At 43.8% G+C, this 12,359-nt stretch overlaps 1 protein-coding gene across 1 annotated transcript in view; it reads left to right on the forward strand.

Annotated features, from left to right (window-relative positions):
* tnpo3 (transportin 3) overlaps positions 1 to 12,359 on the forward strand; it is a 43,208-nt gene that overhangs the window by 14,666 nt on the left and 16,183 nt on the right. Inside the window, exons 6-11 of the mRNA XM_083632391.1 lie at positions 2,475 to 2,650; positions 2,785 to 2,923; positions 8,666 to 8,812; positions 10,380 to 10,487; positions 10,574 to 10,665; positions 11,800 to 11,939. Coding sequence (XP_083488517.1) covers positions 2,475 to 2,650; positions 2,785 to 2,923; positions 8,666 to 8,812; positions 10,380 to 10,487; positions 10,574 to 10,665; positions 11,800 to 11,939 — 802 coding nt within the window. The remainder of the gene's footprint in view (positions 1 to 2,474; positions 2,651 to 2,784; positions 2,924 to 8,665; positions 8,813 to 10,379; positions 10,488 to 10,573; positions 10,666 to 11,799; positions 11,940 to 12,359) is intronic.

Here is a 12,359-nt window from a genome sequence, read left to right on the forward strand (position 1 = left end):
ATTGCTTGTCGCTTAGGTCTTTAGAGACCTGCCAACCTGCACGCATTTTGACATCTAGGTACGCTGGCACAATTTGTCACTTAAAACTACACAAAAAGGCATTGACACCTGTGAATTCAATGGTGCGCACGACACGTGCAACATCCAAGTGTGTTGTGAATCTACTTCATCCTGTGGTGATAACCTGACCAATCCAACCAGCAAAATGAACACGTCTAGCCTATTAGAGGCAGAGCAGGGCGGGTCTAGCCAATCAGAGGCAGAGCAGGGTGGGTCATGACTTTGCCTTCAACTCCCAGCGGTGGGCAAAACACCTGTTTTTTCCCCTGTCTGGCAGTGTTCACCTCGACTAGGGATGTTAATTATTCCCCGTTAGTCGATTAATTGCCATTAAGACCTTCACAAATTAAAAATGTAATTAACTGATTAACCGACAATACGTTCTGTCCATCATTTCTGCGGGGGAACTCAGATACTGTAGGCCAGTGATCCTCACTATTTTTTCCATGAGAGCCACACATAGCTGGTCAAAGTCAAGAGGAGAGCCACTTTTATCGCAAAACACCAAAACCACACAGTGAAGGTTTTGTTTAGTTTTTAGTTTATTAGATGATGAAATCAATTAGAAAAAATGTTAGAAACAATTATTAAAAACATAAAAACATTCAGACCGACTTGATAAAAAACGATAGAAAAAATAAATATATAAAAGTGATAAAAACATTCAGACCGACTTGATAAAAAAAATATAAAAATGATAAAAACATTCAGATGTTTTCATCGATGTCCAGTCTGTCTCTCACTGGGATACAGCTCCACAGCTTAGTAAACAGTAAGGGTGGGAATCTCTAGACATCTCATTATTGGATTCAATTCTGATTCAGAGGCCTACAATGCAATGATAAAATTATTATCGATGCATCTCGAATTGATGCATCACTTTTTTTTCAATACATGATTTCTTTTTTCTCACTGTGTGACTACTTTTAAAATAAAGTGCATTGTAATGATCCATAATTAAAATAGCCATGTGGCAAGAGCACTTTGAGGTGAGCTGAACTGGCGCAGTGGATTTGATAGGTTCCCATTTCCAGTGGAGCGAGTGAGTCATCAATTAATTAAAGAAATAACTAACTACTGTAGACTTTATCGCGATGCTGTTCTCAAATACAGCTCCAGTAGCCTGCATCATCAATGTTGTACCTGACACGAGGTTGCAGTGGGAGGCGAAAGTGAAACTCACATCTGACTGTTTAGAAGAAGCTGCTGATGTGCGTGCAGACGTTGCATCAGAGACAATAACTCAGAGGATTTGCCTCAAGGTGGAAAAGGACATGATGCAGATCAACGTGGTGGACTGTCTGTGAGCCATTTCGTGAGCTACTGCACTACGGTACATTGAGATTGAGAACCAGGCTGTCATGTCAAAGCCCAAGCTGCGTTTTTCCCCCCCAGTATGCAGCGTTAATGATTAAACAATTAATTGACTGTTATGGTGTTCAACTAATGGTTAAGGAAAATGCATGAAATTCCCATCCTTAACGTCGACACAGCGAACATGGCTGCTGCGGTCTTGCCAAGCATTCACAGCTTGTGGACAAAGCACGGAGTGAAATATGGAATTATTTTTGCTTATGTTTCTGACAGTCAGGGCAAGCCCACGGTCTGTAAATTAAGGGAGCCAACACGTCAGACTTGGCCAAACACCTCGGCCGGCGAATGTACTAGATAAAATGACATGCCCTCAAATAAGTCAAACGAGTGTGATTTATTTTGACAAGCGAACTTCTTTCACCGTCAGAGTTTGATGAAGCAATTAAGGACAATGCGCTCAGTATAAGTGCAGACTTCTGCCAAGGAGGTGTGATGTTATTGAGTCATGACGTTATTTAATAAGTGATCGATATCTGGTTGCAAATACAATATAATAACTTAACTATCAAATAAATCACATAAACTCAAGTAGGGGAGGGGGTCACTGAATACTAGTGCTGCACGATTTGGGGAAAAGGTGCGATTAGCCATTACTGTGGACAATATTGCGATTTGCTATTGTGATTGCGATATAATAAACAAATGGTATCTAGGCATCTCCCGCTAGTGTTGATGTCCAGTGTGATGGCAGACAAACATCAGTTTATTTGCTGCGTCACATGTAACGTTAGTTAGATGAGGCATGCACAAACACACACACACAGACTTTTTTTTAAATATATATATATCGCACCCTTTTGCGGTTATGTATTCGCACGTGCTGACATCGCGATTGCGATTCGATTAATCGTGCAGCACTACTGAATACAACTTATCTCTTATATGTCACCTCACCTTAATGCCAGAAAAACCCTCATTGGCTATAACGATGTGCCGGACAAGTCATATTTCTATTATTCTTGTCTATTTCCAAGTAACTGATCAATTATGCTTGAGGCCAACTGTGAAGTGAGTGGCTGATGTTTTCCGATGTGTGGCAGCAGCGAGACGACACCTCTACCAACCTGCACGAGGCGGCGTCCGACTGCGTGTGCTCCGCCCTCTACGCCATCGAGAATGTGGACGCCAACTTGGGGCTGGCCATGCAGCTCTTCCAGGGCGTCCTCACCCTGGAGACGGCCTACCACATGGCTGTGGCACGGGAGGACCTCGACAAGTAAGCACGCACTTTATTCCATCAACAATACCCCTTTCAAAATGGTGAAGCAGCTTATCTCTTAAAAAAGCACCTGCAAACCTCTACCATCTGGCTCCTGAATCCCCCACTCCAATGGCTCCCTCCTCTCTCAGAGTGCTGAATTACTGTAGGATCTTCACGGAGCTGTGTGAGACGTTTCTAGAGACGACGGTGAGGAGTCCAGGTCAGGGCATGGGCGACCTGCGGACGTTAGAGCTGCTGCTAATCTGTGCAGGACACCCCCAATATGAGGTACGCACACACACACACACACACACACACACACACACACACACACACACACACACACACACACACACACACAGTGTTCAGTGTTTTCATGTTATAGAGCATTGGTTCCCAAACTGTGGTCACCGGGCTCTGCCTGGTGGTCCGCCAGAGCTTTGCATTGTTGTTGTTGTTGTTTTTGTTTTTTAAACAGACAAGAGTTTTTACATTAACCCTGAGGAGTGGGCTTGGGCTGGTCTTTGGAAATATCGCCATTTTGAACATTTGCTTTCAAAGTATTTCTGGTATCATATGAAACTAGAAGACCTAAGGCATCAATTGGTACCAACTATGTCATGCTAGCTTGTCAACAAGGTGGCTAAATAACACTCCACATTTAGGCAAAATTTTGGCGAGGGGAAAAAAAAAAAATCATTTTCAAATTAGTGCTAACATCCAAGTCTTCCAGACTCACTCCTGGGGTACTCTATTCATAGGGTTTATATACTGGCCTTTTATTATAAAATCAGATATTATCCAGTGAGTCGTCCACCTCTGATGCATGCGGTTTGATTAATTACATATTGTAGAATTGATCAATATTCAGTGTTTCCCACAGGATTTTGAGAATTTGTGGTGGGGGACCGCAGACCCCCTAGGGGGGTGCGGTGGCATGCCCCCCCGCAAGATTTTTTTAAACATTTGAAAGTAAAATGCATGAATTTGGTGTACTTTGAGAAAGCTTAAGAGCAAAATTAAAAGGCTAGATCTATGAAGAACATGTCATCATTACTGTGCTGTGGGTTTACAATGACAAACTAAATTTCTCCCTATAGGTCAGGGATACTCAACTTGCTTTGCCACTTTCGTGAAATGATAGAAGGCGAGGGGCCAGTTAACTCATTGAGTGCCATGGACGTCTTTCGACGTCCAATTAAATAGTGACGTAGAGTGCCACGGACGTCTTTCGACGTCCAATGCGTTTTTTGACGGTGGGACGTCGATCAAAGCCTTCCGCATTTCCTGTACAACTATTGTAGCTATTGGAGGTCTATAACCTATTTTACAGAACCCTTAGGTGGCGACAGTGCTCTCCAGGTTAACAGAAAGGCAGAGAAAAACAGAGAATAAGTCGTTGGGGAAACGGAAATCGCATCGCATCCGTATGCATCGATATGCATGAAGCGTTTTAACGTTAGATGTGCCCGCAGCAGCCAATCTGCTCCCACAATTGAGCTCCTCCATGTCCGCTGCAACAGCCCATTCGCATGATCAGCCGTGGAGTTATTATTCTCAACTGGAAGCATAGGAGCCGGTGACAAGCACACGCGGAAGGCTGTAAAAAAGCTGGATGTCGCGCACCCTTCACAGTGCAGAGCAAATTCAGCAGAGAGCCACCTCCCATACAGGAGGAGTGTGCAGTTGAGGCGGGGCGGGGCGGGGCGGGGCGGGGGGGGGGGGGGGCACGCAGAGCAGCACACAACACTGACCCAGACAGACCCAGGCAGCAGGACAGGGTTGGCAAACGCAAGCCAGAATATCCGATGCCCACCAGCAGCAAATCAAGAAAGCAAAGAAGCTGCAACCAGCAGCGCACGCAGGGGCCAGCGCTGCTAGTTGCAGCTAAAAATATTATTCTGCCAAACAAAATTCCCTGGCCTTCACTGTTTTATTGAAGGAAATTATTTTTGAGGTGTGACTACATCAGAAAATTAGCTTCAGAGTCAGTGATGTGTTTGAAATGTTTAATTTCACAAAAGGGCCATTATCTCAGCTTCTAGAAAAAAACTGCTCTTTTTTGTTAAATCAAGCTATCTTCTCCGGCTGATAACTAAAGAACGGAAAATGATATCAATAAACCTGTTTTTGCTGATGATAGAAAAGAGTCTCATCGTTCTTTTGCGTGTTCATTGTTTACATAGTAATATCACACAATATTCTGTGGGCCTCGAGAAATCACTGAAAAAAGCTCTGAAACTCTGGCACTGGGAGCGTCCGTTCTCCAAAAGTGGCTGGCACTCAATGAGTTAACTCATTGAGTGCCAATGACGACAGCTGTCGTCAATTCAAATACTGACGTAGAGTGCCAAAGACGACGACTGTCGTCAATTGCGTTTTTTGACGGGGGGGGTCCATCGAAGCCAGATCTATGTCCTGTAACATTTTGGGACATGTTGAATGTCTATAACCTATTTTACCGAGCCATTAGGTGGCGACAGTGCTCTCCAGATGACAGAAATACAGCCTGACAAAGCCGTGATCAAACACAAACCGCGCTCATGCTGCGCGGATTGATTGCTGTTGGCAAGCAGCCCAGAGCCATCTACATGATGGCTCTGGGCTGCTTGCCAACAGCAATCAATCCGCGCACACAACTGCAGCTCCTCTGCCTGTCTGTCTGTCTGCATAATAGTTTCTCAACACACCAGAAAGGCAGCACCCAACGCCGAAGGGCCAACCCTTACCTGCAGTCGCGTTGGGCATTTCCTCATTGCTGCTGTGAGCTGCCAGGAGCCGCGCACAGAGGCTCCGAATAGACTTTGTGAGTGTGGGGAGGAGTTTACAGCTGACTCGGGGAGAGGCGGGGAGAGGGGGGGACAGGGGGGTGGGGCACGCATGCACCACAGAACTAAACCAGGTCACATCATCAAAAAAATATTAGCTAGAGTCAGTGAATGTGCTTGAAATAATGCATTTCACAAAAGGCTGAATATCTCAGCTTCCTGATAGAAAAGCATATTTTTGCTGTTTTTGACCTATCTTCTCCGGCTGATAACTAAAGAACGGAAAATGGTATCAATAAACTTTTTTTTGCTGATGATACAATAGAGTCTCCTTGTTCTTTTTGCGTGTTCGGTGTTTACATAGTAATATCACACAATATTCTGTGGGCCTCGAGAAATCACTGAAAACGCTCTGAAACTCTGGCACTGGGAGCGTCCGTTCTCCAAAAGTGGCTGGCACTCAATGAGTTAATAAACAAACAATATACATTTTTCTGTAGTGGATTGTAGGTTTTTGGGGTGTCAGCCGGAGTTTAGGCTGACAGTGTTGTGCACACCGGATAGTTACCGTAGTTAGGTTAAGTTAGTTGGGTTAAGTACATACATAAGTGCCTGGGTAGTGAGCAGATGGCGGTATTTGACAATTTAGCAGCTAAATCATAGATTATTGAAAGATATTCCATATTCCAGACTGAAATGCTATAACAGAAGTATTGGCCAGAATGACATGAACATTTATTGGACACTTATTCAGCGGACATCTTGCATGTTGCGTTCAGGTGCACTGTAAAAAAATTATTTTTTATTTTATTTATTTTTGGTCAACATCTTATTGTGGCGGTCAAAATATTATTCTGGCGGCCCGCCACAAATTCCTTTATGTATGGGAAACACTGATATTACACAAGTTCAGGGTCCGTACAGTCATGGAAAAGCCTGGAAAAATCATGGAAAATTCAATTCAATTTCCAGGTCAGGGAAAAGTTTAGGAAAAAAATAAAATCCGACAAGGTTTTGGAAAAGTAATGGAAATTTGTTTAATAAATATTTTCATGACCTTCATTTACACCGAGTTTAAAATAATGTGCGCGCTTAAATAGGGCTGGGCGATATGACGATAGATATCGTTTTCACGATAGAAAATGTATTTAGTTTCATATGATGCTCTATCGTGTATATCGTTGTGTTGCAAATCACACTCTTTATGGCAATATTGTCTGTCATTTGGACGACGCTGTGCTTTCGTCATTGTGTTTTCTTTATTACTCACGTCCACACACGCACCAGACTCTGTCAACAATGATTATGAGTGGCACAAATCAGCCGGTGAGTAGAAAGAGCAGGGAAAAGTTAGCTCCACTCTAGTCTCACGTAGTCAGACCCACCGTCGACATCATCAAGCTTCCACGGCGGGCACTGCCGTCCGCCTAGTCTACCCAGGCATTTGCGCTGTGTTAAGTCCGTGTTTGATCCATATTTTTTGGCAAAACATCTCCTCTCGTCCTCCCAAGGAAATCCATTGAGGAGCCGAAAACAAAACGTCTAGCTTACTAAAGCTAGCTAGTTAGCTTTAGCTTCCTTGGGTGAGAGTTGTGTTGGATAACCGGGAAATCCCGAAGTGGAGCATTTTTGTTCCTTCATAAACAAACTCATAACACCGGAGACTGATGGACTGCCTGGACCATGGACGAGACTGACTGCGCACACTGTGGCGTCACTGGTACGACTTGTGCTATATCAAATAGAATCATTACAAGACAGTTATCAAAACGTATTGCACTGAAGAGAAGTAACATTAAATAACCTGTAATAATGTGTGTGAGACAGAGAGGCAGAGGGGTGTATTTGTGTGAGTGCATCAACATTGAAACTATGAGGCCATTGACACCTGGCACTAACATGCGTGATCACAGATCTACTGTAGCAAGAGAGAGAAAAGGAAAAACAATATGAGAGATTAAACATTACGAATCTAGCTAGCTGTTTTAGTGAAACAAGTGTTACATGCGACCTTGATTATTTTTGAATTGCTAAATGTCAAGTTGCATGAAAATTGTAAGGACGCGCTAAGTGCGCTCCTCTTTCAAGGAACGCACCTGGCGTTTACACGCTGGTGGCGTCTAGTTTTTTTGGCGGAGCGCTCTGGGCGTTTTAAACTGAAAAAAGTTGAACATTTGGAGGAAAAGTGCGCTGCTCGTCTTTTCACATCTCCTACCTTTTCTCCTCCCAGAGGGATCTTCAACCTGCAGAATTGACAATAATCTGGCTTTCATGTTCACAGTAAACACCATCAAACAGACAAAACCAGCTGGCTACCATCCGTGTAGTCTCTCCCCAGACTCAAATATTACATTGAATCGCTGCGCTCCGCATACTACATAAGTGAGTCTGTGACACTTCACAGCCACTGCTGGTTTTTGAAGGCGGGTTGTTTTGAATTGAATTGACAGGTCGTAGCACTGTTGAGAGAGCGGTTCGAAAAATGGGCTGCGCCTCCCGTGTCGTCTGATCGCAAAGTCGTTCTAACTGATTGGGGAGGACTGAATCCACCACTGGCATATCACTGGCCAAGTGAACGGTTCCCTCCCATAACCAGCCGGCTGAGGGAAAGTGTCCCAGACCCAGAGAGAGATCTGCAGCATGCAGTAACGTAGTGTATCAGCGTAAGAACTCTCATGGGTCTGGCGTTGAGACTACCGTCCGTGTGATCATTGTGCCCTAAACTGTACTGCTACTGTAGGGGGAAACAAAACAAAGCGCAAAAAAACACTCCATGTGCTGTGGTTTGTGCACATTGGAAGCGCTCTCAACATGATTTCCATAGCGTTCTTACTGAAAAAAGTGCGTTGGGTCTGAACGCCGCCTTAGTTTTTCAATTCTTGTAATCTGTTAATAGTGACATTTTAAATTTAGAATGTCATACTCATTACTCATGTTTTTATGTATACGCAGAGAAAATATTTGGTCATGGAAATTTGGTTTGAAGTCATGGAAAAGTAATGGAAAATCATTGGTCAAAATGTGTATGAACCCTGCAAGTTGTCTGTAGGAAACAACTGATTCTAATGTAACCTTTTCCATCAGATTTCACACAATTCTGCATTTATATTTTGTTTTTATTAATTGTCTTTGTGGTTATGATTTTATTGTTAGTGTCCTGTTTACTGATTCTTTTTTCTGTGGAAGAAAAAGAAAGTGAACGTTGATTATAAATTACCCCCCCCCCCCTTATTTGCTTGTATTTATGTATTTACTGGTCCAGGTTGTGGAGATCTCCTTTAACTTCTGGTATCGCCTGGGGGAGCACCTGTATAAGACCAACGACCCAGCGCTGCACAGTATCTTTAGGCCGTATATTCAGAGACTGCTGCACGGCCTGGCCCGACACTGTCAGCTGGATCCAGACCACGTACGGACCCGGCTATCTTTACCTGTTCAAATTAATTCTGGGTAGCACATTACATTACAGCTCGGTAACAACATGGCAATAGGGTTGTAATAGTGTGATAATAATTAGGTATGATGTAATTAATTACCAAAGTAATAACCACCTAATAGCTGTGGTAGTTTCTGTGTAATAACCATGAATGAGGGCTGCACTCCCTGTTTCCACTTACTTTCATGGTAATATTAGATGAAACCAAACATCTAGAGATGTAGGGATTATCTGGACGATCCCCCAGAGCTAGGTCTCTGAGGGTTGCGGCTAGCGTGTACACTTCATAAGCGGGTGGATCGAATCCCGCCTCCACCCCTGCGCTAGTCTCGCTTCCCAGACTATCTCCATTTCGCTCTGTACCCGCGCAAGACAGTCTGGCTGGTCTTGCTCTCACTCTGATATAGCAGGAAAAAAGGCTCCGTTATCTTTACACCATCCACCGAAAGTACCAAGCAGGCCTGCTTTATAATAAAGCAGGCCTGCTTTATAATAAAGCAGGCCTGCTTTATAATAAAGCAGGCCTGCTTGGTACTTTTGGTGTAATAAATTATTGCACAATCCCAATCTTTGTCAAAACCTGCCATTTTCAGCACGTAGCAACGAGCTACCGTTGTCGTCATCTCACTGCGGGGGAGGCATTTCAGAGTGACATGCAGGGAGGGGAAAGGAAATCCATAAATTACCTGAGCCAGTCGGTCGGAGCCAATGGCAGAGCTTGCAGGGAGCGCAAATTTTCTTCCGCTGCCGACTGAAATGGTCAGCACCAATGGTAAAGCTGACCATCCTCCAGGCAGGCAGACTGCCCTTAACACAACGCAGGCTACATTTAATCTCATATTACCATGAAATTAAATGGAAAGAGGGAGTTTAGCATTTTGCAGCCCTGATTCATGGGTATTACACAGAAACCAATCTGGGAACCCATCGGTTAAACAATTTTTCCCCCTCTAACCTCTGGGGGCAGCCCCGTTTCAATGTGGTGCAACAGGAACTCAAGAGGCGCGGTCGGCAGCGGAAGAAAATCCCTTTCCACTCCCTGCAAGCTCTGCCATCGGCTCCAACCGACCGGCTCTACCCATTAATGGATTTATTTTACCCTCCCTGGGTGTCGCTCTCAAATTCGTCCGTCGCTATGAAACAATAACAACTCTAGCTCATTGTTAGTAGCAAGTAGCAACTTGCTATACGTTGAAAATGGTAAGTTTTGACTACACACCCGTCACGTTCACTTCATTTTGATTGGGTAAAGCGCAGCATGCGTGCGAGTGCTGTTGCACCCCTTTTGACGGAGCCTGCCGACAGATTTTCGATGCAAGTCGAAAGTCTGTCTCGAGAGATTACACAGAAACTACCACAGCTATTATGGTTATTACTTTGGTAATCACATGATATTACCTAATTATTATCACACTATGTTGGTAACATGTTGTTACCGATCTGTAATGTAAAGTGCTACCAAATTCTGCTTCATGATGGGATTTCTGCTCAAGCACACACCTCAATACTGATCATTTTGTCATGGGTGTGCGTTCCCCAGGAGGGAATCCCAGAGGACACAGATGACTTCGGCGAGTTTCGGATGAGGGTCTCGGATCTTGTGAAGGACGTCATTTTCCTCGTGGGCTCTATGGAATGTTTCTCCCAGGTATCTTTTGGTCCGTGTCATTTCCCCCCGATTTGCTATCTGTAACGTTTCCGCTGCCTCATGTTTCCTCTCCTCTTCCCTCTCAGCTATACTCCACTTTAAAAGAAGTGAACCCTCCATGGGAGGTGACGGAGGCTGTTCTGTTCATAATGGCCGCCATCGCAAAAAGTGTCGACCCGTGAGTGAACCCCCTTGTTGCTCCCTACCAGCAAAAACATTTCACCTACTTTTCATCACTTTTGTATTTTAATATATGGAGCCAATATTGGCCTTTTATTAAAGATCTTGTAAAATCTACCTCTGAATGATTACATATTTATTGTACTATTGATCAATACACTAGTTGTCTATGGGAAGACCATAACCTGATTTAATTTTAAGGCCCTGGTCACACTCATCTGTTGTCTGTCCATCTCCATTTCAATTAATTTTCAATGAGGGCTGTCCTTTGTCCGGTCATATCAGCATTGATGTTTGTTTCCAACAGATTTCCGCCCGTTTTGATAGTTGAACTTTTTTCTGGACAGACCGATTCGTCACTGTCCATTTAGCAACTAGGAGACCCCCCCCCCCCCCCCCTCTTTTTTTGTCTTTTTTAATCTGTGAACGTTGACATTCCAAAACAGCCCAACGGGCAGAAATCTGTCTGTCAATAATTCTGTCCGTTTTCCAACGGATCCGTGAGGCCGTACCCTAATGCAACATTTTGATTCGATTTCATCCACACAAGTGTACGTTTTATGCAGGTTTAGGGAGTAACCGATTACAAGTAATAGGATTACGTAATCAGGTTACCAAAAACGGTAACTGTAATCCCTTACGGTTAGAGAGAGAAAAGTAATGTAATCAAGATTACACCTACATTTAGTACAAATTCACATCACTAGCAGGATTACAATTTTAAAATACATCCCCACCAGTTTTAAAATAAAGAACGATGCACACACATTACAACACTTGCTTCACACAACACCACTCTGGTCCAACCTGGTCTCACGTCAGATTGTGAAATAATAGTCTGCAGCCAGTTGCACCAGCTGACATTGTGTTATTATTTTCACTTTGTATTATTAATGAGATTAAGACTACATAAGATCTGAAAGAGCTGTTGTTGGGTTTTTTTGGGGGGTGGGGGGGATATCCTCCTGAGGAGCATGGCCCCAGATTCGAAGGGGGGGGGGGGGGGGGGGGGGGTTGGGGGTGAAAATGGTGAAAGTTAAAGATCTATCTCTGCATTTTCCCTCCTTCATATTTCTTCCTCCTGTCCATTTGGTTTTGTGTAACTAGTCAAATGTTTTTTCCCTGCCGGCAGTGAGAACAACCCCACCCTGACGGAGGTGTTGGAGCAGGTGGTGCTGCTGCCGGAGACTGTCCACATGGCGGTCCGCTACACCAGCATCGAGCTGGTGGGGGAGATGAGCGAGGTCGTGGACAGAAACCCCCGCTTCCTAGGTGCCGACTGATCTCACAATACTGTCAATACATGATTCATATACCAGGGTGTCCGTGGGGTCTTGAAAAGTATTAAAAGTTGATAAATCAGTGTAGGGAAAATTAAGGAACCTTAAAAAGTCTTAAAAAGTCTAAATCACCATTTGATAAGGTATTAGATTTTGTAGCTGATTGTGTTAAATGGGTATGTATCGTCTCATATCGATCGCAGACCCCTGAATTGAATCAAAATCATATTGTGGCAGACTTTGTGATATCAGCAAATATCGTCTCGTCGTCCAAATAATCTATATAATGTGCATTACCGTATATAATAATGTGAGAAAATTGTGATTTACACCCCTGTCGCTGATGTGACGAAAGTGGCGTTGCCGTCTTAAAATATATTGAAAAGGTCTTAAAAAATGTCTTAAAAGGTAT

This window comes from Poromitra crassiceps, assembly GCF_964638095.1.
Source record: "Poromitra crassiceps genome assembly, chromosome: 2".
NCBI classification, from domain to species: domain Eukaryota; kingdom Metazoa; phylum Chordata; class Actinopteri; order Beryciformes; family Melamphaidae; genus Poromitra; species Poromitra crassiceps.